This window comes from Schistocerca serialis, chromosome 7 (assembly GCF_023864345.2).
Source record: "Schistocerca serialis cubense isolate TAMUIC-IGC-003099 chromosome 7, iqSchSeri2.2, whole genome shotgun sequence".
In the NCBI taxonomy this organism is placed as follows: domain Eukaryota; kingdom Metazoa; phylum Arthropoda; class Insecta; order Orthoptera; family Acrididae; genus Schistocerca; species Schistocerca serialis.
The window spans coordinates 516163106-516190245 of record NC_064644.1 but is presented as its reverse complement, the minus strand read 5'-3'; the positions used below and the strand labels follow the sequence as shown (position 1 = coordinate 516190245).

At 43.4% G+C, this 27140-nt stretch overlaps 1 protein-coding gene across 1 annotated transcript in view; it reads right to left on the bottom strand.

Moving 5' to 3' along the window:
* The window catches only part of LOC126413185 (myogenesis-regulating glycosidase-like), an 81643-nt gene extending 62859 nt beyond the window's left edge, over window positions 1-18784 (bottom strand). Inside the window, exons 1-2 of the mRNA XM_050083080.1 lie at window positions 18775-18784; window positions 15197-15325 (exon numbers count right to left, since the gene is read on the bottom strand). Of these exons, the coding sequence (XP_049939037.1) occupies window positions 15197-15325; window positions 18775-18784 (139 nt within the window). The remainder of the gene's footprint in view (window positions 1-15196; window positions 15326-18774) is intronic.
* Window positions 18785-27140: the final 8356 nt, after the last annotated feature.

Genomic DNA, 27140 nt, shown 5'->3' with positions numbered 1-27140 from the left:
CCAAGCAAGATAACGCTTCGTATCGCAAGTGAGAGTAGTCAGGAGAGCATAGCCAGGCCCTATTCTTGGGATATTCACTAGGCGTGACCTACCCCACACATCCTCATGTTGATTTCAATACATTTGAGAGGGAAATTTTTGTAAAGTCACACACACACACACACACACACACACACACACACACACACACACACACACACACACACACACACACACCAATGCCCGAGGGAGGACTCGAACATCCGCCAGGACTAGCCGTACAGTCCATGACTGCAGCGCCTTAAACCACTCGGCTAATCCCGCGCGGCTCTCTGTAATTAATATTACCTATGTTATGTGAAATATGAAACTTTGTACGTATGTAAGTATTGTGCATCTGTATTTTCGGTTGTATGGATGCTGTGTTCAGAGAGATTAACGTCTGTGTAAAGTCAGATGAACAAGAGTTGAACGACTAAAGAATTAACAGGTAGTGAAAAAGGCGTATAAATGTGGCGTACTGAACGTGTAATTCCAATTGATTAACGCTGGTCAGATTCTGCAAGCGATTGATTGAGGTAAAGGAGTTGATGTGCAAATTTTAAATGACGGAAGAACGTGGCTTCTGCTGAACCATGATGCGTAATGAATCCATATTAAAACACATTTTTTTGCGACAGAATAACACTTTTAATTGCTTTCTTTTCTCTGCAATAAAATATCGCGCTTCTACAATTTCACACTAGTGGACGAAACTTAAGGACGAAAGTGATTTTCTCATGATGTGACACTGCCAAGTAACATAGCTAGATGAAACTTGTGAGCCGTGCGCGGTTTGTGTTCATGCTGTTTGTTGCGTTACAGCTTCCCTTTACGGAACTGTCGCCTCGTTTCTTATTCGATTTACTGGCGTCACTAAGTTGCTGGCTTGCCAGCTCGTGAGTGGCAGCAGCAGCGCGTATCGATAAGGGCACTCTCGTATTATCTTTGAAGCGACCGCTAGTATTCCGGCTCTTCGTGTGTCGGCGGTTGGGTCGGGACGCAGCGCCAGTGAGGTCCAGACAGTCAGCACTCGCCGACCGTTGGCCACACACCTCTAGTGTCCGGCGGAAGGGGACTGGAGCGGGAACGACCGTTGGTTGGTCGTTCGGTCGGTCGTCTCATCGGGCGACGTGTATTTGGTCTTTTGAGCGTTTCTGGGCCTCGTCAGTTGGTCATCTTGCCGGACGTGGGTCGGTTCCTTCCTTGTGCAGAGATGTCGGGTGGCCAATAGGCAAGTGTTCCCTCTGCATGGTTGGGTCCGAGCCAGTGTGCCAGGGTTGCCGTGTCTCCCAGATCCGAACGGACATAGAGTTGAGTCGGGTTGGAGCTTGTAATGGTACTTGAATTACGTAACCATTACGGGACCTCACCTCAACCTCTCGATACCAGCAATATTCTACTGTGTTTCTGTAAAATAGTTAACATATTTCTGTGACATCATTCAGATTTGATTTCATTAATGTAGAGGTACTTCGATACATCGATATGTATATATTGCAATGATATTATTTTTATGTGTATTCTTTCTTTTCAAATGGCTCTGAGCACTATGCGACTTAACTTCTGAGGTCCTCAGTCACCTAGAACTTAAAACTAATTAAACCTAACTAGCCTAAGGACATCACACACATCCATGCCCGAGGCAGGATTCGAACCTGCGACCGTAGCGGATGCTCGGTTCCAGACTGGAGCGCCTAGAACCGTACGGCCACTCCGGCCGGCATTCTTTCTTTTGTCACTATGATCTTTGACGTACTTGTAACTCTGATTTATTACTTGTAACTCTGGTTTATTACAAAAGTAATAAAAAATAAGTGTAACTTAAAATCGGAGTGCTGATTACTTTTTTACATCACCATTGTCCTAACTTGCAAAAGTTTAATCTTCAAAAATGGTTTATGAAGCACATCTGTAAAAGTTTTGAATATCGCAGTATAACATCTAGGCCTCTTCGTATGCGAGTTTGGAATCATCACCACCTAGATTTTCGACGATTGAGCCATGAGTTCACAACGAGACCAGCGTGGGAAACACGAATGCCTAGTTTATCCATTATTTCAAGAAATGACTTTATTAACGGTGCTCTTATGACACCTGCCCCATAATATAATTTTGTTTTGCCCGAAAATGCAATATTTAGTAGCGTGAGTAACACTACAATCATAATTAATTTTTGACCTTTGTTGTGGTAGGGTTGTTAGAAGCTGCAGCGAGCTCCGGATAGCCAAGACTCGCCCGACCGTTGCCGACACCATAACTTGCGTGGGGACGACCTTGGTAGGTCGTTCGGTCGGTCGTCTCATCGGACGACGTGTATTCGGTCGCCGACCGCTTAGGGAAACTCTGTGTGTGTCGACTTGTGATTTCTCATTGTTCTTCCACAGTGATAGATTTTAGAAGTGTTCGAGTTCTTGTGGAAGTGTTTTCGGCCAACTCTGTCTAGCTTGTGTGATTTCGTCTGAGCAGTTATGTTAATGCTGCCCGCACACTGGAGTTGTCAGTCGGTCGGTTGGGACAGAGCCCGGCACGGCGTGTTGTTCATATTTTTGAGTGGTTATTGTGCCTTGGCTGTTTTTAGACGCCACTTTTGAAGACGTAGTGCTGCTGGTATCTTCGTCCTCGGCTGATATTTTAAGTTGTCGTGCCATTGGTCGGTTCTTCAGCCGTCCGTGGGTCAGGTTGCCATCTGATTACTTAATCTTATTCTTGGCTGCCTGTCTCACTGAAGCTTATATTGGAGTTATCTCCTCAGGCCGACCCTTGGAACGCTTCTGAGCACCACTGTTCTGTTGTTTTTAGATTGTGATTTTCTTGTGTCTCAAGTACTGTGCGAGACCCTCAGCCGTTTGTTAGTTTATTTTGTTTTAATTTTAAAATAAGGCCTTCGGCCGACTTAAATTAAGGTTTCAAGATGGAATTGTTTAAAATTTATTTGAAAAAAGGAGATTTTTCTCTATTTTAAATCTTTCTTACTCAGACCTTAAGCCTTCATCAATGTTTAGTATGTGGCCTTCAGCCGAGTATATATGATTTTTTTTTTTTTTTGCTAAGGGCTTCAGCCGTGTGTATTCCATAAAGCAATTTTAATAATTTGTGTTCGGGTAATTAGCCGTATTGTTTTTTAATTCTTTTAGGGCACGTGTGATTAAGTGTCTTAAGGAAAAAAAGTTTGTGTGTTTTGTACAACTAACAGCAACTGATCTTGGCCTCTTTCCAAAACCATAACCTGATCTGCTATGTCCTGCGAAACGCAGATTCATCTTGGACCATACATAGAAAGAAAGGCTACACTATAGAACAGAATGTAACTGAAAGAAAGACGCAATCAGACGAACAGAAATGTCACTTTTATTCATAGATGGTAATTACACTGACGTCACCGCAGTTCGTGTTGGTTTTCTGGATGTTACAAAAGGCGAAACATGGTTATTAATGAGATGTGTGGTCACCACGGTCGGCAATGCATCCTTTGCGACGCACTCACATGCAGGCCACAAGGTTGCTAAGAAGTTCTTGTGGCAGGGTGTTCCATTCCTTCAGGAGCGAGGCTGACAACTGCTGTATAGTCGTTCGTGACACTAGACGTGCTACAGTACGTGTCGCTAACACTTCCCACACGCGCTCGATGAACTTAGGCGGAGGAACAGGCAGGCGATCAATTCCCTGAATATCCTCTCGTCCAAAAGATCCTCAACTTGCGCTGTTCAATGATGTCTCGTATTCTCACCCATAAAAATGTAGTCAAGGCCATATGCATCCCTGAAAAGACTCACGTGAGAGTACAGTGTCACATTAACCGGCGAGTGTACTTGTACAAAGATTTGGCGGTCAGCACGGTCGTGCAACATCATGCCTTCCTACATCATACGACCTGGTCCACCAAAACGACCATTTCGTCCTTGAGTTTCGCGTACTTCGGGCACAGAGAACAAATATGACCGAAAATCGATGATTGTGAGCAAATTGAAACATTAGTGCCGCCTGGATATCGTTTCATATGCTGCTCGAAATTTATTTTTCTTCAGAAATTCTGCTGGACGCAAGCCAGTTTATTGCTGAAAGCAGTCGGTAGTTACTTTAAGGAGAGGTTTACTATCTTTTGATTCAAAAAATAGATTTTAATTGCATTTTTGGATCCATAAAAGTGTTTAGAATCTACCCCTGAAACGGTTTTTCCGAATACGGAACCGAAATGTTTGTTATTCGTGGTTGAACAAAAAAATGCACCTGCCTGAAATTGGCCTTTTTCTCGCACCAGGTTTTTTCTTGCAGAGGACGAGTTATTGTACCGGTGCTTGGGAGGAAACACACAAAATTCAAATGAAAGTTAGAACGCCTGTGTTTGAAAGTTAGCCCCCAAGTATTTGCATTCTGGTGCGAAGAATGTGGAGATTGAGACTTTGCTGACAGTGAGCAGCTTCAACGAAGGGTGTTCAGCAATTCTGAAGACCATGACGACGATGGACGTCAACCTGGGACTCTATTCGACGCAGTTCACCACGCATTCGGACGACCACCGGATTCAAGCGGCCGAAAACCGCTTCTTACCGGCTGTACGAGCGGCTCTGGAGCAGTGCAGGATGGCCCAGATCGTGCATAACTCCCTCTATGAGGAAGAGGAAGGACTACTTTATGGACCCGGAATAGTAGATTGAGCGTTAAGTTGCATAATATTGGATTTATATGTAGTCAAAACTTCAAACGCGCAGTATGGTAACTTCAAATCTACTGACCGATTGGCATGATTCTTTGTTTCCGATGAAGCTAACTAAATTGTCTAGCAGTTGTACCACTTTTATTCCGATCCATCAACTGTAAATATTTTTACTTGGCCGACGAAGTCAAAAACCGATGAAAGAAACCCTGTTTTTTTTTTTCAAATGGCCGCCATTTTGTTCCCTATGGTCAAAATAACTTTAGCGAGGCACAACTCCTAAAGAATCTTATATACTTCGCTAACGTCAACTCAACTTTGCTTTCAGACGAGCCGGCTGTCCTGTGACATACCACGCGTGGAGGTGTACACCGAAATTTTGTTTCGTTCCGACGGCACTTCCGCCTTTGCTCTTGTACATTTCCGGCTGAAAAAATTCCAGTTTGTAGAGGAAATATCAATAAACATTTTGACCAAATTTGACATTGATATCTATAACACAACCAGAGAAAAAAAATCTCAAAGAACATGCTTTTTTCGGGTCAAAGACAGCAAACCTCCCCTTAATGTATATTGACAAAAAAAAAGGAAGAAATACACCACGCCGTCTTAACAAAATCAGCGTATGCAAAGACGACAGCATCGCTCACCACAGTTTTCATACGCCACGGTCTAGGAGAGGATTATTTCCATATACCTTAGGGCATAAAAATTATTGACAGCAAAAGGGAACAAACAAAAAGTATCACAGGAGCACTGCAAGAATGAAAATATCGTCCAAAGACTGCGTTCTCTTAAGAAAAAAAATTATTGAGAATGAATATCGCAAACAAAATAACTGGACAGTTTATAAATTTAGCCTAATTGTTTGTGATGGGGCTCAGATGTTTAAAAAGTTGCAAATATTTTACAGGCCAACCTATCGAGGCTAACCGTTCTGACAGTATACAACATAACCAAGGAAGAAACACACAGATCTTCCTTTGCATGTGGCGCCGTACATATCAATATACGATAGAACTGTACATAGAAACTGCACCGCGCACACCCATGCATCAAACAAATAGTCAAAGCATTTCCAGCGCGATATCGACCTTAGACGAGCTGAAACCTGATTGAATTTCGCATCTCAAATAAACGTAGGCGCAGTCATTTGCGTCGAAATAAAAGGTCGATTTTTACACTCCCACCACAGAAATAGAAGAGGAACTCACGAGAGAAAGATATAAATGTGAACGAGCTCTCTGAATTCGATCAAGAATGATATCCGTGTACGCCCCAAATATCCGAGTGCTCACAGGGACAGAGGCACATACAGTGCACAGAAATGCTCAAGATGCACAGGTGATCTTTTTAACGTCGAATGTGACACAAGCGAAGATAACAGTAACTGCACGAACTGCAGGAGCGAGTACACGCTTGCGAGGTACTCGAAAAGACCATCGTTCCAACGAACCTAAATCCTACATAAACATAAAATGTATTGATAACCAGACTGCCAGTATACCAAAAGACAAAATATACACCCCTCGGGCATAGGTGTGTGTGTTGTCCTTAGTGTAAGTTAGTTTAAGTTAGATTAAGTAGTGTGTAAGCCTAGGGACCGATGACCTCAACAGTTTGGTCCCATAGGAACTTACCACAAATTTCGAATTTCCTCATAACCTACGATCTAATTGGGATAGTCACAACAGCCCCTGTCAATATACTGCCGGAAAGAAAAACGAATTCTGAACTATCAAAGAATAATCTAAAAAGCCTTTGCAAAACAATTAGACCTTGTCCTAACTGGCAATAAGCCACACCTCCACATACAGTCCACATAGAAATTTATGTTAAAAAAACACAAAAAATCTGAAGAGATAGAGCAGACACCAAAATGTACTCCACCACAACCATCTCACAAGAAAAGCCGACCACTAATCGAGCTATAGCAGACGAGAAGCTGACGACTCAAGAAGTCGAAACATCACTGTCCAACTTTAAAAGCAGGTACCGCATAGACAGAGTCACTAAGGAAACATCATCAAAAAAGACAAAAACTACAGGAAAATAAATGGAGCAGTCCTAACGAACCATAGAACAGCCATGGAAGAGGGACTTCAGAAAAATATCACTGCTGACTTTGTCAGTACCAGCGACATCAGGGCAAGGCTACTGGTATTAGGACAACTAATCATCAGTGAAAAATTAGCCGCGCTAGGAGTCTTAGAACAAGGGCTAACAGCCTTAGACTGATCCTACACGTTTACGTCAGCTATGAAGTGGACACAGCGCCAGTATATCATGACTTACCCAAAAGCGGAGTGATAGTATTTCACAGCAAAATAATACTTACCATTAGAATAAACTTAGCAGCGTAACACTCGGACATCCAGGGAATCAACCTTAAGTTACAAACACATTCCAACAAAAAATTGCAGCTAATAAAGATGTATGTACCGAAACAGGAGCAATTATTAGTAATACGTCACACTCCTGGCATAATTTATAATTATGGACAACATAAGCGCAAGACCTGAAAAATTTTGAGATTCCAGAAGTAATAAGAGCGGAACTGCCCTAGAAACAGTACTGGAAGACAACACAAACTAAGGCACCATCCTTCATTAATCATGTAGGAACGTCTACAGTTGATCATACGTATGTTCAATCTCATTTTATACTTATCTCAACATATCACGGAAGGGAGTCAGCATCGGTAACGACCACCTGCTCCTAACAATAGGTACACATGTACCGGCATCTCCGAAAATCGAAGGAAACAAAAAAGCAATATTTTTAGTCAAAGAAAACTTAAATGTAAAGAACTACCAAATTGACCAACGGGCAATATCTAAAAATATTCAGCAAGCCCAAGAAATAGCAAACGTAGAAAAAGTAGAAAAATACGATAAAAAATTGTTCAAGCAATATCAACAGCGGCATCCGAAAACGCTGTAGTAAAAACAACAAAACCTCATGTAGAATGGATCCAGCAAAGAATATTAAACACAGAAAAGAAAAAGTTGAATTTGCAACCGCTTAAAAGTAACCACCGTCGCGAATTCATAACGGAATGGAGGGCCATCTCAACTTAGGTAAGCTACGTCTAAGAGAATAACGAGATGAAAAATGCTCTGGGATGGACAAAAACCTTGACCACAAGCAGATCAATAGGTGGTGGCGCACATTCAGAAAAGTTACTGGACCGTAACATAAAGCTGGTCCCACTCTATATCATCAAGAAACCACGGTAACAGAAGACGAACTTCGTGAAAATGTTCCCAACCACCTAAAAGGCTCGAATCGCAGCTGAAATCACGAAGAAATAGTAAAACAAGAATAGTAAAGCACTCATTACCTCTACCCTCGCAGAGTTGTTAGAATCATACGTAATTCTTACACAGAAATGACAGACTCGTATATTACCCGAACACTGAGAACTAGTTCATCAAAAACATGAAGAATGAGTGAATAAATTGTTCACGGAAAAAATTTCCTGTAAATGCAAGTGTCAAGGTTCTGCAACCATTTTTAAGTATGATGCAACTGATGAAGTTCTTCAGAGAATCTTGGTAAACAATCTCAGGTCGAGCTACACTTTATCTGAGATTAGGCCTCCAGTTCTCGAACAGTGCGATATCAGTCCGTATGAAGGAAACTGGCGGATAACGAGCTAAATACTTCATTTCTTTTACAGTTGTAAAGTTTCTGCCACATCACAGAATTAATGAAAGAAAGATATTTGCAGCAGGGAAAATTCCAAATTCGAGATAGTATTTTCATGTGCATTAATGTTAAGCGGAGTGCGTGGGAATGATCCAACTGTATTCTCGGTAACAAATGCAGCAAATGAAATGTGCAGCTCGATCGTCTTTTCAAAATTATGTCGGACGAGAAAGAAAATATTACTATTGCCTCCTGTTTACGCAGTTCATGTGATGTTGTGACCATATTATTGCCGGCCGCGGTGGCCGAGCGATTCTAGGCGCTCAGTCCGGAACCGCGCGACTGCTACGGTCGCAGGTTCGAATCCTGCCTCGGGCATGGATGTGTGTGATGTCTTTAGGTTAGTTAGGTTTAAGTAGTTCTAAGTTCTAGGGGACTGATGACCACAGATGTTAAGTCCCATAGTGCTCAGAGCCATTTGAACCATATTCTTACGTCTTCTTTATAGACTTTTTTTTACAGTCTGGGCCATTGGACAGAAGAGCTTGAACTGTCTACATATAGAACAGTGACCAACGTCGTTTCAGGATAACATATATGCAACTCAACACAAAACTTATTTTTCACGTATCAACAGAGATTCTGGTATGAAGACAGCTTAGCACACTTTCTGTGTCGCCTATTATTGTATTTAACTGTGTTAAATTAGATCCTGCCTCCATGGTATACGGAAACTTTCAACCGATTCATATTTTACTAGGGATTCTCCCCGGCTTATCACATGTGTTATTCATTATCTACGACTTGACTACATATTTATATACACAAACTTTCCTCGCGAATGTGTCTGTGTACTCGTATTAGTGAGAACGGAATCAAAAACCCTCTATTGTTCCGGATATTAGCCGTCATATAAATACAGAAAAATGCAGCGGGGGACTTTTATAATATGAATATGCATAGATATACATTGCCTGACAAAAAGCGAAGCACACGAAGCTATGATCGGAAGTCAATGTAATTTCGTACACGTACACAACAGAGGCAGGTATGTAAATGACGACAGTTGCCGTTCTCTGTGACAGGTAGAACGCCAACTGTCATCGTATGAGGAGCATTAATAGCGTCAGATGTTGAGTGATCACTATGAACGATACGGAGACGTGAGTCAGCGTTATCAGCACCTGACAGATTTTGAAAGGGTCCTCAATGGGGGGCTTCCATTTCGACGGCCGTTCAAATAACGCAGTATCCAGATTTGTGGAGCATTCAGACGTGACAGTGGCCTGATGGTGAACTACATAGAAAGGGGAGGGTAGGCATGCTCTTCGGTCGACCACATCTGACCACCATTCAAGGGAGGATAACCCTCACATCTGCACCTGCCTTCCGTGATGGACTCTGTGCAACATTATGTGTCGTCCTGCACAATTGGTCGGACTATCGAATTACCGTCCCACGTGCATGCAGCCGTTAACTACACAACACAAACGACATTGTTTGGATAGCACTGTGAACGGGAGGCGTGGAATTCTGATGTACGGCGTCGAATTGTGTTCAATCATGAATCTCTCTGTTCTGCACTACCCCAGATAACCATCACCGGAGAAATAGGTGGTGACGTGGGGAGACTGCCCATTCTTCCAATGTTTTGGAGAGACATAGCAGTGTTACTCCTGCCGCCATGATGTGGGGAGCAAGCAGGATGACTTACGACAGAGGCTTAAGCACACCGATACAGCATGGACATTCTGTGCCCTCATGTGTTACACCTCATAGGACAGTATTGTAGAAAACAATCACCGTACACACATGCTACGTGTCTCTGTGGAATGTCTTGCGTGATGTTTAGGTACTCTTATGGCCTGCCAGATCCCCAGATTTGGCCCCATTAGAACGTGAGTGTGGTGATCCCGGACCTCCATGCTGTCCCAGCACCATTAACCGGAATATCACGGAGAGGTTACAACAGGTGTGGGCCAGGTCACCTCAGGAAACGATACAACTGCTGTATGGCACACTCCTCAACCGAATCAGTGCGTACACTCGGGCCGCATTGGGTGTAACATCGTACAGATAAGTGGGCCCTTACAGTCATGTTCTTTGCAAATGTTTCTCGATATTGTGATCACCGAAATAATAATACATACCCTCTCAACCCATAAAGTTTCCTTCCTCCTTCGTGCTTCATTTCTCTTGTCAGACAGTGTGCTATTCTCATTGCATGAAAAGTAGGCGATACCGGTCCTTCCAGTTACATGCATGAATGACTACACAGAATGAATCTTCTTCTCACTTCATCTCAAATGCTTGTCGGTTTGTTAAGCATAACTTTTCGCGACTGCTACACTTCCTGACTGCCTGTCATCGTAGATGATAGACGACCGATAAATTAACGGAAATAATTCGATCAGCAAGTTGGACATGACTTGTTCAACTTGCTGATCAGATTATTTCCGTTAATTTGACAAGTTAAAGAACAGCTGCGTTACGTGGAGAGAGGCCTTGTATAAATCACTGAGAAATTGCACACATTATATATATATATATATATATATATATATATATATATATATGCATGTATACCTGTGCGCTCTACATCTCCCCCATTGGGCCGATTTCGACTAAACGTGGTGCACATATCATTTACGGTCTGGATAGAATCTCTGTGAGGATAAGAACCACTTGCCTATCAAAGGGGTGGGCATGGGGTGAAAAAGAAGCCTACTACAAAAGCTTCATTCTTCCAGTATTTGAGACTGGTACACTTGGTAACTTACAAGCTTTACACATAATTCCAAACATTCACAACACTTTTTCTCGTTGACAATTCCCATAAAATAATGAAAGGGAAAAAGTTTATAGACTACTAAATTTAAGCTGCTAATGCACTAAAACAGTCTCATTAGACATGAAGGTTTACTTCTTTGCTACTAACTATATTCGTCAAACATTTTGCTGGCAATATTCAAATACATCAGTGAATGTACCTGAAAAATTATGTCGTTACATGACACATAGTTCAGAAGAAATAACGTCATAAACTCCGACATTCTTGAAAAACTGCTGGTTACAGCTTGAAGTTGAAATTTATTACTTCTTTGCTGCCAACTCTATTCGCAACACAATCCGCACACACTATGCATATATACCGCTGAAACTACTTACAGAATTATATCACTTTACGACTCATAGTTCAGGAGATGTTATTGTTGTTGTGGTCTTCAATCCGAAGACTGGTTTGATGCAGCTCTCCGTGCTACTCTGTCCTGTGCAAGTTTCTTCATATCCCTCTGACTCTTGCTTACTTTATACCTCTCTTGGTTCCTTTCTACGATTTTTAACCTCCATCCCTCCATATTTCCCTTCAGTACTAATTTTGTGATCCCTTCACGTTTCAGAGTGTGTCCTGTCAACCGATCGCTTCTTTTAATCAAGTTATGCAGCAAATTTCTTTTCTCTCTATTTCTCATCACTGCCTCCTCATTAGTTACACGAGCTAACCATCTGATCTTCAACATTGCACAGTAGCACCACATTTCAAAAGCTTCTATTCTCTTCTTGCCTAAACTGCTTATCATCCATGTTTCACTACCATACGTGGGTACACTCCAGAAAAATGCCTTAAAAAGGCTTTCTAACACTTAAATCTGGGATTCGATGTTGAATATTGATACTGTGTATTCAAGTTATTAAATTTCTCTTCTTCAGAAACGCTATTTTTTCCATATACAGTCTATATTTTATATCCTCTCAACTTCGGCCATCATCAGTTATTTTGCCGCCATAACACTAAAGATCACCTACTACTTTCAGTGTCTTGTTTCCTAATCTGATTCCCTAAGCGTCACCAGATTTATTCTTATTTTGCTTCTATTGAAGTTCATCTCCTACATTCCTTTCGAGACACTGTCCTTTCAGTTCAACTACCCTTCCAAGTCCTTTGCTGTCTCTCACAGAATTACAACGTCATCGGCAAACCTCGAAGTTTTTATTTCTTCTCACTTCCCTGTACTGCTTACTCAATACTCAGATTGAATAAAGCAGGGGAAAAGCTACAACATTGTCTCACTCCAACCCAACCACAGTTTCCCTGTTACGCCCCTTCAGTCTTACACTGCTGTCTGCTTTATGTACAAGTTGTAAATAGCCTGTCGCTCTATGTATTTTAACCCTGCTACCTTCAGAATTTCAAAGAGTCCCAGCCAACATTCTCAAAAGCTTTCTCTAAGTCTACAAATGCTAGAAACGTAGGTTTACCTTCGCTTAATCTGTCTTTTAAGATAAATGGTATGGTCAGTTTTGCCTCGCTTGTTCCTAGCTTTCTCTGGAATCCAAAATGATCATCCCCGAGGTCGGCGTCTACCAGTTTTTCTATTCTCCTACAGAGAATTCATGTTATTATTTGGAACCATGATTTATTAAATTGATAGTTCTATAATATTTATATCTGTCAATACCTGCTTTCTCAAGAATTGCAAATATTACGTTTTTCTTAAAATATGATGGTGTTTCTCCTGCCCAATACATCTTGCACACCAAGTGGAATAATTTTGTTATGGCTGTTTCTCCCAAGGTTATCAGTAGTTCTGACGGAATGTCATCTATTCAAGGGGCCTTCTATTGATTTAGGTCTTTGCTCTGTCAAATTGTTCTCGCAGTATAATATCTACCATCTCCATGTGTATCCTCTAACTTTCAAAAATATTGCATTCAAGTTCATTTTCCTTATATAGTCCCTCCATATACTCTTTCCACCTTTCCGGTTTCCCTTGTTTACGTAGTACCGGTTTCCATCTATTCAAGGGGCCTTCTATCGATTTAGGTCTTTGCTCTGTCAAATTGTTCTCGTAGTATAATATCTACCATCTCCATGTGTATCCTCTAACTTTCAAAAATATTGCATTCAAGTTCATTTTCCTTATATAGTCCCTCCATATACTCTTTCCACCTTTCCGGTTTCCCTTGTTTACGTAGTACCGGTTTCCCATCTGAGATATTGATTTCATACCCTTGCTTCTCTTTTCTCCAAAAAGGCCTCTTTGATTTTCCTGGAGATAGTATCTATCTGTCCACTAGTGATACATGCCTCTAAATGATTACATTTGTTCTCCAGCCACTCCTGCTTGGCCATTTGTACTATCTGTGAGTCTCATTTTTAGACGTTTGTATTCCCTTTCGTTTGCCTCATTTACTGCATTCTTATATTTTATCCTTTCATCACTTAAATTCAATATATCCTGTGTTATCCAAGAATTTCTAGTAGGCCTTCTATTTTTACAAATTTGGACCTCTGCTGCCTTTACTATTTTATCGTCTTTCCTGTATTCTCTCCGTTGTTGTAGCCAATCGTTGCTTAATGACCCTATGAAGCTCTCAACAACCTCTGGTTCTTTCAACATATCCAGGTCCCGTTTCCTTAATTTCCTAATTTTTTGCAATTTAATCTACAGTAAATTGTAATCAGAGCCCACATCTGTCCTGGAAATGTCTTATTCAAAATCTGGTGCCGAAGTCACAATCTCACCATTATAAAATCAATCTGAAATCTACCGGTATCTCCAGGTCTCTTCCACTTATACAACCTTGTTTCATGATCCTTAAACCATATTTAGTGATAATTAAATTATGCTCTGCGCAAAATCCTACCATTCTATCAGGCAGCTACCTCTTCAATTCCTTTCGGCCAGTCCATATTCACTTATTATTCTTCCTTCTCTTCCTTTTCCTATTATCGAATTCCTGTCCCCCGTCTCAATTACATTTTCGTCTCCTTTGACTACCGGAATTATTCCTTCTGTATCACCATATATTTGTTTAATCTCTTCATCATTTGCGGAGCAAGGTGGTCAGCATGGGCTTCTTGTTTATCTTGTCTACGGTAATACATTCACTGTTCATAGTAACTTACCCGCATTCCTGTTTTCTTTTTCATTAAATCTACTGCTGCATTAGCCCTGCACTCAGCTGACGGGAAGTCCTGTTCCTATTGCCACTGAACTTCACAATATTTTAACTTCAACTTATCCATTTCCCTGTTTGAATTTTCTAACCTGCGTGTCCGATTAATGGATCTGTAGAAGGACAGTTTTGTTTCTTCCGATGAGGACATCCTCCTAAGTATTGCCCACCTGGAGACCCGTATCCGTGACTATTTTACCTCCGGAATATTTTACCTGAGAGGGTGCCATCATTATTTAACTATACAGTAGAGCTGCATGCCCATGCGAAAAACTACGGCAGTAGTTTCCCTGTGCTTCCAGCCGTTCGCAGTACCAGCACAGCGAGACGATGTTGGCTGATTTTACAAGGCCAGATCATTCAATCATCCAGACTGTTGCCGCTACAAGAACCACGCGTTTGTCTTGGTTTTCTACAGATACCACTCCGTTGTCGTTGCACTTACGATAGAGCTACACATATCTTTGAGGCATGCAATCCGCTGCACCATGTCAAGGACCATAGTACGTAAAAGGGGGGGGGGGGAGGATTTGAGCTCAGAAAACGATCCTACAGGGATTCAGAGTGCGGAGGAGGAGATGGACAGAGGAGGAAGGATAATGTGGACAGAGAGGAGAGGAGCAAAAGGACAGAGAGAGGTGGGAGTAGCAGATGGACACAGAGAGATGAGCAGGAGGATGTAGAGAGTACGGCGTCTTGGCGGTGTATACAAACAGGCGGGAGAAGGACATGGTTAGACGGGTGGGGGAGGAGAGGTATAGAGAGGGGAAAGACTAATAGAAATGGAATAGATTTACACAAGAGCAACGCCGGGTACTCAGTAACAACATAAAAACATGCCAGATGGCAGGGAAACGTTGATGGCTACCATCAGTACGGAATTAGCGCGGCAGGTGGCTACAGACTCACACTTGTCGGAGGAGATGAGGAGGCGTCCACTGATCTCGTCATAGCGCGCCTCGAGGTCAGCCGCTGCTGTTGACACCAGCGTCCCAATCACCAGAACCACCACCAGCGGCAATGGCGTCGCCCACGTAGCTGCAACACAGACGTGCTGGAAATGCTGATTTTCATGTAGTCTTGTTCAGTGTAAGTGCTTATCAGTTATGTACCACAGCATACTCTTAATACAGAAATACTAATCAAAATATTTGAATACGTAAATATGAGGTTACTAACTATAATAAACTTTTAATTTCTACTACGCTCCCCACAATAGAATCTACGTTTATTTACTGTACGTTTTCACCTATTGCCTATATTTATATAATAGGTCGCGTTTACAAAACCATTTGTAAGCATTTACGTCAGAATTACAAGCTTATTCCAAGAAACTGCTCTCGGCACATATAAGCAGGTTTCCTACGAATGTGACGATGATTTTCGAACTGCTGTGGACTGAAGTAATAAATCCGGCGTGCTATACGATAAGGCTAGTGCAACAAAGATTTCTCCAAAAGAAACGAAATTAAAACAAAATTGATTACCTTCTTCTACTGCTTACTGCCAAAATGCAATGCGGTAAGGCTTAGAAAATCCACGACCAATTCATCTGGAATTCTATCACAACATCACATTCCTAATTTCATTAATAAGCTTCTAGTGTCAGTGCAATAGAAGTTCACTGTGTCACTCATCAGCATTGTACAATAATTAGAGTGTGGAAGTCTTTTATCGACTTATCGTCTTTCGGCTGATCTGATACTTTCTCCAGTCGTGATCTAAGCATTTTACTCTGCACTCGAAATAATGGATGATCGAAACAGCCGTATCTCTTACTATGGTGATTGTACAGTGCGTAAGAGGAATGATTGTTGTCGATAGTTCGCGCGGCTACGCAGAAGTGTTGCAGAATGTAGATTAAGGCACTCCACGTTACAATTACACTGAAAAGCGTCACTCACATCGCTGTCAGAATCTGGTTTAGAACAGTTTTCCGTTGCACCGTTCGAGCAGATGAACACTGAGGTGACTAAACTCATGCGACAGCAATACGCACGTATACAAGTGACAGTAGCATTGAATACACAAGGTATATAAGGGCGGTGCGTTGACAGAGCCGTTAGTTGTACTCAGGTGATTCATTTGAAAAGGTTTCCGACTTGATTATGATCACACGATGGGAATTAACAGACTTTGAACCCGAAATGGTAGTTGTAGCTAGACGCATGGGACATTCCATCTCAGAAATCGTTAGGGAATGCAACATTCCGAAATCCACAGTGCCAAGACAGTACCGACAATACCAAAATTCAGGCATTACGTCTCACTACGGACAACGTAAGGTCGACTGCCTTCACTTAAAACCCGAGAGCAGCAGCGTTCGTGTAGAGTTGTCAGTGCCAGCAAACAAGCAACATTGTGTAGAATAACTGCAGAAACCAATGTGGTGTGTACGATGAATGTATCCGTCAGGACAATGTGGCGAAATTTGGAGTTAATGGGCTATAGCAGCAGGCACCGGATGAGAGTGCTTTCGCTAACAGCATGACATCGCCTGCAGCGCTTCTCCTGGGTTCGTGAGCATATCGTTTGGACCCCAGACGACTGGACAACCGTGACCAGGTCTTATGAGTCAGTTGGTGAGAGCTGGTGGTAGGATTCGGGTGTGCCGCAGACCACATGGACCCATGCTCTCAGGTTGTCAACAAAGAACTCTGCAAGCTGGCAGTGGCAATGGCTTCATAACCTGTGGGCTGTGTTTACATGGAATGGACTGCGTCCTCTGGCCTTCGATTACTTTGAGACCATTTGCAGCCATTCGTGGACGTCATGTTTCCAAACAACGATGGAATTTTTAAGGATGACAATGAGTCATGTCACTGAACCACAGTTGTTCGTGACTGGTTTGAAGAACATTCTGGAACAATTTGATCGATTTCAAGAAAATGAAACACCTACAGCCGTCTATTATGATGTCAATTATTGTATAACTACCAGTTTCGGCGCTTCAGTGCACCATCTTCATGCGTTTGTCTCTCTACCATCCAACTGTCAGCTCTGTGAGTCGTCATTTGATGGGTGGAGAGACAATATCACAGTCACAGGTAGTCTGCATAAAGCAGTGATGTTGTCCACTCATGCATCGTATACATGGATCGTGATAATCCCTCCAGCATCAACTAAGGCCTGAAGATGGTGCACTGAAGCGCTGAAACTGGTATCTACACAATAAATGACGCCATAAGGACAGCTGTAGGTGTTTCATTTTTCTTACAGTAGTGAACAGCGGTAGTCTCCCAGACCTCCAGTCACGAGGATGGACACACAAAAATTCGAGAGAATGGTTTGATCACACAGATCGCCGATATGAATCCCATCGAATGTTTATGGGACATAATCGACAGGTCAGTTCGTGCACAAAATCCTGCGCCGGCAACACCTTTGCAGTTGTGGGACGCTGTAGGAGCAGCATCAATCAATATTCCTACAGTGACTTTCCACAGCTTGTTGAGTCCATGCCATGTCGAGTTGCAGTGCAACGTCGGGCGAAAGGATGCCCGACACGATATTACGAGGTATCCCATGACTTTTGTCACCTCATTGTATAACTAAATTATTCTCATAGCCTTTCAGAATGCCGTTGCTTTTGGCCGCATCTCTGGTGACGCTTCCAGTAGTGTTCACAATTTTCATAGAGGTCTCACTAGTCATTTGACTGAGAGCTTTCGCAAAGAAATTCTCAACTTCGGATACGGTGAATTTATTGTTGTTAGCAGTAAGGTAATTTTTTTATTTGTAACTATACACATTCAGTAGCAGTATCAATGTGACTGAGACGATGGTCCAGCGTATGGGAAGATCGAGGATTCAGATCCTTGCACGACGAGCCCAGTTTAGGTTTTCCGCTGTTTCTCTGCGTCACTTCAGGAAACGTGGGGGAGGGGGGGGGGGCTGGTTCTTCCATGAGAGCCATGGTACACTGTCTTCGTCCTTCCCGAATTAGTGCTTCGTCTACAAAGAGGACGGGAAGCGTCAGTGAATTATTAAACTCAATTTTTTTCTTTCATTCTCCCTTTCTCCCTTCCCACCTTTCTTTAGCGGTGAAGCGCATTCTTCGCCAGCTAACGAAGTGAAACTGATCTACAAAACAATGAAGCATTCGTCTCACTGGAGGAAAGTGTAAATAGTGGATACACGGAGTAAACGACTCTGAAGGATAAAACAGAAAGAAATTATTTCTGCGGGGAGTTTCTAAACCCACTACATCACTGATGGATCTGCCACAAAACCTTGTAGTCTCTGCTGATATTTGACTGTTTCGATTACCTTAAATTGCTCTTCTCCATTCGTTTATGTTAATTCGAACCAGTGGCGTTCTCGAGCCAGAATATTTTATGAAGTAAGCGAACGTTAAAAAAAAGGCTGTGCAGTAGATTTGATACTCATTCAGTTCGATATTCCCATCATTAAGATCTAGTATCCTATTAGAATACCAACATACAAATACACACATCTTTTACATTTTGTTCACTTGCTCTTCTCACCTGTCCACATTGCAGCGCAGTGACGGAATCGTGCACACTGTTGCCGCACTGTCCACTGTCAGACGGTACGCTGTGCGTTTATACCGTTAGGACTTATCAGCCTGAGTATAACGACTCATATCAGGTCGTTGATCGACAGATTAAATCAATACGTTGAGCCACTTGATTGAATCTCTGCTTGCTGTTGGAGAAATTATAAAAACACTTATCTTAACCACACGGTTTCCGACATACGACACATTCACCTTGACTCACCTTGTAGAGTACCGTAAATTACTTGAAAGTCTTCAAGATGACTCGGCCTACCATTCCGTTATAAAATACAACCGATCGGATGATGTATAAAAGAGATTAAGGAACTTAATTTTATTACCATGTATCTTCAGAAATCCTTAAAAATTATAACTTTCGAACTAGCACGTTGCTTTTTGGTAGTGTAATGGTCTCGTAGCTGTCATTTCGATTATATCACATCGTACAACACATAAGAGAAACTCGTATGAGACTTCGTGCCCCCGTGAAATCATAGACCTTGCCGAGGTGGAGTGGCTTACGTGCCTCAACGATACCCGTAGTTACAGGGGAACAGTCTGGATGATTTCTGATCTGGACTTGTAACATCAGCCAACATGGCCTTCATGTCCTGGTACTGCAAAACGCTGAGGACAAACTACAGCGGTTATTTTTCCCGATGGAATGGAGTTCACCTGCATGGTTAAATGATGATTGCATCTGCTTGAGAAAAATATTTCCAACGAAAATAGTCCGCCATTCGGACCTCCGGACAGGGACTACCCAGGAGGATCATCAGGAGAAACAAAACTGCTGTTCTATGTGTGGCAGCATGGTATGTTAGAGCCACTAATCAGGTAGGTAAGATATACAATTTAAAAATGGAAATACAATAGACATAATTTAGTTTAAACTTGTTAATTTCATGTGTATTTGTTTATTTATCAGACAGAGTTTCGCAATTTATATTCTATGTAGTGCACAGTGTTGTGTTGGCAGAAGAGCCAACACCGTGTTACTAGAGGAGGCCGAAATACACGTGTTTTAGCTCACGCAGGCTGGCGTGAGGAGGGAAGAACTACACTGACGTGAGGTCTGGAACATGACAAGGAATGAGAATTCAGAAAGCGGACGTAATTAGTTTCATACTTAACTTTAATCCATTAATGATGGACGTCGCTCTTGTCTGTACATGATTCACAATATTATCTGTTCAGAATAGTAACTGAATATGGCGCCTTGCTAGGTCGTAGCAAATGACGTAGCTGACGGCTGTGATAAACTACCGTATCGGCAAATGAGAGCGTAAGTAGACAGTGAACCATCGCTAACAAAGTCGGCTGTACAACTGGGGCGAGTGCTAGGGAGGCTCTCTAGACTAGACCTGCCGTGTGGCGGCGCTCGGTCTGCAATCACTGATAGTGGCGACACGCGGGTCCGACGTATACTAACGGACCGCGGCCGATTTAAAGGCTACCACCTATCAAGTGTGCTGTCTGGCGGTGACACCACACATAGTACCACTGGTTGCATCGTACCAGCCATTTTTTGTGTCTGAAAAGCCACTGCAGTAGTTACAGGCCTCAGTCTAGTGCTATCTTTCGTGACTGCAACACGTCAGGGGACAGCGTTTCTTTTTGTGAGTTTGTTACAGATACTCATAAGAAGCGAATTATCTTAAATTTCCTCTGAGCTCTTTAGTTTAAACTAGTTAATTTCGGATGTGTTTATTTATCAGCCACAGGTTCGCGTTTATTGACTGTCTAGAGCATATTTTCGCTGTCTGTAGTATGGATAGGAACTGTAATTACTGCAGTCAGATGTGAGCTGAGTTGGCGACATTTCACTCGTGACTCCAGGGGGCGCTGGCTTCGGCCACACAGCTTGCAGCTGCCTCCAATGGGCACCCCTGTAGGGGGCCGAACGTGTGAATGCAAAGGACGTCCAGCACTTCCTATTTGTCCCTCAGAGTCCACTACTGCGGCCTCCCCACGTATTGCCTGCACTAAGGTTGGCCCCTCACGCTTGATCCAGTGGGAAGTCGTTCCAAGATGTGGCAGCCAGCGAAGGACTTTGAGGGGCCTATCGGAGGGCCTCCCCGGTTCATCTATCAAACAGGTTTTGGGGCTACCTGTGGCTGACAGGGTGCCTGAGCCAAATGCAGTCGCTCGCCCTGTTCCAGAGGAGGCCTCTCGGCCAGCCACGCCAGAGTATTCAGAGAGGATGGGTTTAATGGTAGATGATGTAAGACGTGTGTATTTCTATTGTTTATTGTCAAATCGCAATTTATGAAAGATGTTTATATTTTATTAATAGGATTCAGTAGGAATAATTAATATTTTTCATGTTGGGAATAATTGTGATAGCAGGGAATGTCTGCACCAGAGTATTGTTGACAAGAGAAACCGCAAATTGATATAATTTTAAAAAGGGTGGGAGGGACCGCGAATGGATAAATTTTAAGAAAAGAGCGGGAAAGACCGCGCATTGATACATTTTGTAATGGTAGCAGGGATTGTCTGCACCAGAAAGCATTGTTGGCAGGAGAGACCGCACTTTAGCGTTCGTAGGAAGTCACTAGTAAGCGAGAAGTGAAGAAAGTCGGTAGCAGGTCTGAAGCGAGAGGTTGAAAGGAGAGGTGTGCCTGCCAGCCACTAGCTATGATTTACATGAGATTATAAACGGATGTACAGAGACATCAGCTAACTATTATAATAAGATGAACTAATATTATTGAATTAATTTTTTGAGAAACTCAAGACTACTGAAGGTATGTTTGCGCATTGCTAGTTGTAAGATTATTGTAAAAAGTAAATCCCATTTGTACGTTTGTAAAATCATTTCATTCAGAATATAATTAACTTTTGCCAGCAATATTGCATTTCTAATTATAATCCATCCCAAAAACCATCGACGCAAAACTTTTCAAAATTTTATTGTTGTCAAGAAAAAGTTTAACTATGAATTACGTAACTTCAGTCTAATTAATTAAAGAATAACGTCAGCTTCGCTATTAAAGAATGACGTCACCTTTGGTAATAAATACAGCCACTTATTATGAAAGCCCCCCAGCAGCTAATAGAATATAGTAAAGCAGAGTAAGTATATTCATGTCGCAGTTCGATGTAGCAGTCAGATGGCGATCCAGTAACAGTAAAAAAGGTAAGGAACAGTTTTGGGTTATTGCAGATAACGACTGAGGGCCATGACGACGACACATTCGTCGAAATAATCAGAAAATTACTTTTAATAAGCAGCAATTAAATTTGTATGCGAAGATAGAGAAAGAGAATAAATTTCAAAGGGAAGATTTCATTTCTTATTATTAAGCAAGAGATAGAAATCCTAAGGAAAGGTTTCATAGTTTATTGTAAAAGGGAAGGTTATGAATAACAAAAGAGATATAGAGGAGACGGTTATTGCGTAATAACAAAAGAGATATAGACGAGACGGGAATGTTTCAATGGGAGCTCCAACGTTAGTCTACAGTAGGGCGCCTTAGGGACAGAGCTGCCAAGGAGGAGAAGGAAACTAGAGTGTAATGTGTGTGCATACCGGGAGAAGTCATTCCAGATGTCGAAAGGATGCCTCCAGATGATACGAAGAGGACAGAGTGCAGAAATTGCAGGATGTGACTCATGTCAGTACCAACATGTGTGTCACTTTGCATCGGAAGAGATTCTCATTTGTTTCGGGCAGCTAGCTGACGTGGTAAGGACTGCTGGTCTTGCTTGCGAGATGAAGCCGGGTCTCACCATCTGCACCATCGTCGACAGAACCGACTATTGTCATTTGGCACAGAGTGAGTGGAGGTTCAAATGGTTCAAATGACTCTGAGCACTATGGGACTTGACATCTGTGGTCATCAGTCCCCTAGAACGTAGAACTACTTAAACCTAACTAACCTAAGGACATCACACACATCCATGCCCGAAGCAGGATTCGAACCTGCGACCGTAGTGGTCACGCGGTTCCAGGCTGAAGCGCCTATAACCGCACGGCCACACCGGCCGGCAGTGAGTGGAGGGTTTGAATCAGAGGATCAGGTGATTCTGCAACCATGTAAGCTGAAGATCCCTCGACTTGCTCTATCGGGTGGTGGGTTTCTGGATTCCGTTTCATAGGTCAGGGCTCCACTACACAGAGCAAGCGGCTACGCAGGTAGCGGTGGGGGGGGGGGGGGGGGGGGGGAGGGACTGTGTGGAGAGGAGTGGGCGTGTTTTTAGATCAGAGGGTCTCGGGAAACTATAGAAAGGGTACAAAGGAATTAGTGACACTAGTTCGCAGGGGAAATTGTTTTAAATCAATGGATGAAATTGAAAATTGGTTCCACACCGGAATTCGAATCTGAGTCTCCTGTTTACTAGGAAGATGCACTGACCACTGCGTCATCCGGACACGGCAGTCATTGAAACTCCACATACTGTCCTAGCACGCCTCCCGTCTGAGCCAAACTCTCAATTTATCCTCACACTATTGATGTGGTGTCCCTAGCCCACTATTTTCATAACTCGCGACATATCGCCGATTCGCATAAAAGTTCTAGAGTGGTGTGCATCCGCATTACATCTACATCTACATGATTACTCCGCTATTCACAATAAAGTGCCTGGCAGAGAGTTCCATGAACCCCCTTCAAGCTGTCTATCGTTCCACTCTGGAACGGCGTGCGGGAAAAACGAGTAATTAAATTTTCCTGTGTGAGCTCTGATTTCTCTTATTTTATCGTGATGATCATTTCTCCCTATGTAGTTGAGTGCTAACAGAATGTTTTTGCAATCGGAGGAGAAAACTGGTGATTGAATTTTCATGAGAAGACCCCGTCGCAACAAAAAACGCCTTTGTTTTAATGATTGCCACTCCAATTTACATATCATGTCTGTGGCACTACCTCCCCTATTTCGAGATAATACAAAACGAGCCGCCCTTCTTTGTACTTTTTCGATTTCATCCGTCACTCCCACCTGAAGCGGATCCCACATCGCACAGCAATACTCTAGAATATGGCGGACAAGCGTGGTGTAAGCAGTCTCTTTAGTAGACCTGTTGCACCTACTAAGTGTTCTGCGAATGAATCGCAGTCTTTGGTTTGCTCTACCCACAACATTATCTATGTGGTCGTTCCAATTTAGGATATTTGTAATTGTAATCCCTAAATATTTAGATGAATTTACAGCCATCAGATCTGTGTGACTTAACGCGTAGTCGAAAGTTAGCGGATTTCTTTTAGTACTCATGTGAATAACTTCACACTTTTCTTTATTCAGGGTCAACTGCCACTTTTCGCACCATACAGATATCTTATCTAAATCATTGTGCAATTCGATTTGGTCATCTATGACTTTACAAGACGGTAAATGACAGCATCATCTGCAAACAATCTAAGACAGCTACTAAGATTGTTTCTTATATCCTTTACATAGATCAGGAACAATAGTGGGCCTATAACACCTCCTTGGGGATCGCCGGATATTACTTCTGGTTTACTCGATGACTTTCCGTTTATTACTACGAACTGTGACCTTCCTGACAGGAAACCACGAATCCAGTCGCACAACTGAAGTGGTCATTGGCCAGCGTCGCCTCTGTTCTTTCGGCTATGTTCGAAAGCAAAGACACCGCATACAGAAAGCGCGTCAGTCAAAAAAGGTGCATGGCAAACACAGGAAGGGAGACCTTGTAACTGCCGGTACTGTAGTTGTAAACGGTCGTAGCTGTCGTGTTGATAAATCGGATTTCTGCCTGTTATTCGCGTCTTTCCTGCACGATATTTCAACTGCATGTCCTGCATTTTTCTTCAGGTGCTGTCTGATACTGATTGCAGTCTGGAACGAGTCCGGTATTTTCGCCTATGTTATTCTAGGCGTTTCTTCTGCGGTCCGCTTCGCGTCCGGCGCTCTGTACGTGGCTGTGCACCGACCAACAGCAGCAGCTGTAGCGTTTTCTTCTATCCGCGGCTGTTCCGAACGCTGTGCGCGTATTTTATGGTTATTATCCGCTGTCAGTACTTCCGAATTAAGTTCTGAATGACGTCCAAGCCGTGCTAGGCGTTTTATCTCCTGACTGTCGTCATTTGAGTCTTTCCGTGTACTGGGGCTTTCTGTTACCTTGGTGTGCCGTGTTAGGACATCCATCAGAAGTCCTTTCCCCCCAGGAGCGACTGCTGTGTTATTTTCAGGCCTATTGAGCTCAAATTGCCGCTTGAGACTCGGAAGAACGCCCTCAGGTATTGTGTCTGTAGTCAGAGGTACCATTTCACGTACGCCCTCAGTTACATGTACTGGGCTGTTATCTCTAATTCTATCTTCATAGTTGTGTCCCTTGGGATTTGGATATTGCCTCTGTTGCGCCTTCAGAAGGTCGAGTGCTGGGTTCCAAGCCGAGATCAGCTGAAATCCGGTCTACGCGACCTTAATCTCAATAGATTCTTTGATGACGCTGTCCCAGTACCTCGATGTTTGTGTTAAAATCTTGATTTCATTACACTTCATAGAATGATTGAGTTCTAAACAACGTTCGGCAATCGCTGACTTGGTTGCCTGTCTCAGTCTGGTGCGCCTTTGGTGCTCTTTGCACCTGACGCTGACGATCCTGGTCGTCTGGCCGATGTGTGCCGTACCACATCAACATGGTACGTGGTAAACGCTCGGTTTCTGTAGACGCAAGTCATCCTTCACACTCCCTAGCAGAGCCTTAATCTTGAAGGATGAATGGAACACGCTTTTAATGTTATGTTTGAGGAGAACTCTGCTGATTTTGGCAGATATCGACCCAACATACGGCAAATACGCAACCTTATGCGTAACTTCTTGTACCTCTTCAGGAACCTCTGGCAGGCAAACAGGGTGCTGCGTTCAAAATGCAGAACGTCCTAATTCACAGAAGGACTCAAATAACGGCAGTCGGAAGACAAACCGTCTAACACGGCTTGGACGTCATTCAGAACTTAATTCAGCAATACTGACAACTGATAATAACCAAAAAGTACGCGCACAGAACTCGGAACAGTCGCGGCTAGAAGAAAACGCTACACCCGCTGCTACTGGTCAGCGCACAACCACGTACAGAGCGCCAGACGCTACGCAAACCGCAGAGGGAACGCGTAGCATAACATAGGCATAATACCGGACTAATTCCACACTGGAATCAGAAGGAGACTGTTGCGCGGTGCTAGAGATCGCTGCTTCGTTGCTCGCTCGCCTACGCAACCGACATGACTGGACGCGGAAAAGGAGGCAAGTTTGCTGTCGCACTGGAATTCCTGGTGGAAGTGATCGGGAATGACCGCGGCCGCAAACGGCGCACGAAGAAGCGCACGAAATAGCAATGCTTCAAGTGTCAGAAGATGGGGCACATAGATAAAGCGTACAGGGGCACTGTTGCTTCAAGTGTGCCGTGGCGCACGACACACGCACATGCCCCAAGCCTCGTGGTGCGGCTGCCAAGTGCGCGAATTGCTGCGGTGCCCACGCCGCAAACTCGCGCAGCTGCAGCTACGTAAAATGCTACAGAAGCAAGAAGGTCGCCTCACGCCTTGCAGTGGTTCCTGGTGACAAGAGGGCCGTCCCGCCCCCCTGCTCTTGCAGGGGTGGTGAGCAGTGCTGCCGTGAAACCGCCCGGATTGGCTATCAACGCTGCCCTTGCGGCCGAGAAGTCCGCCATGAAGGGAGAACTCGTAGCAGTCCACTGTCAGCTCCAACAGCTGCTCGAGGAGCTGCGGGTGCTCAAGAAGACGCCTTTCCCTGCCGCCGTCTCCACTGTGAGATAGCAGGTTGGGGTGGACGCCTCCACACACACGGGGCCAGCTACGCCCCCAGCCAACGCGCGGGATAGCGTGTCGTCCCCGATGGATTTGGGGACGTCTGCTCCCGAAGAGGAGGACGTGCTGCAGACACGACTAGGGGACGCACAACGAGACACATCCGCTTGCTGTGACGGTGCAGGCATGCTTGACGGTCGCTACTGAGCGCAGCGTGCAACCCCTGTTGCAGAAGGTTGCCGCGTCTACATCTCCATCTACATGATTACTCTGCAATTCACATTTCAGTGCTTGGCAGAGGGTTCATCGAACCACAATCATACTATCTCTCTACCATTCCACTCCCGAACAGCGCGCGGAAAAACGATATTGCTTATTGCTTCGGCTTATTAGGGCTATAAAGCTAAACAGCTGTGATCATGGAAGTTTTATTTCCACTGAGGTTTCACACCACTGTAGATCATCTTTGAGAGTATTGTCTTCTAGTGTTTGGAATGTAGATGATGTCAATCATTTCGCGTTATTTATAATTGTGTAGTCATAAAAAGGGGTAGATTTGCGCAATTGATCAGTAATATTAGTTAGGGAATTCATT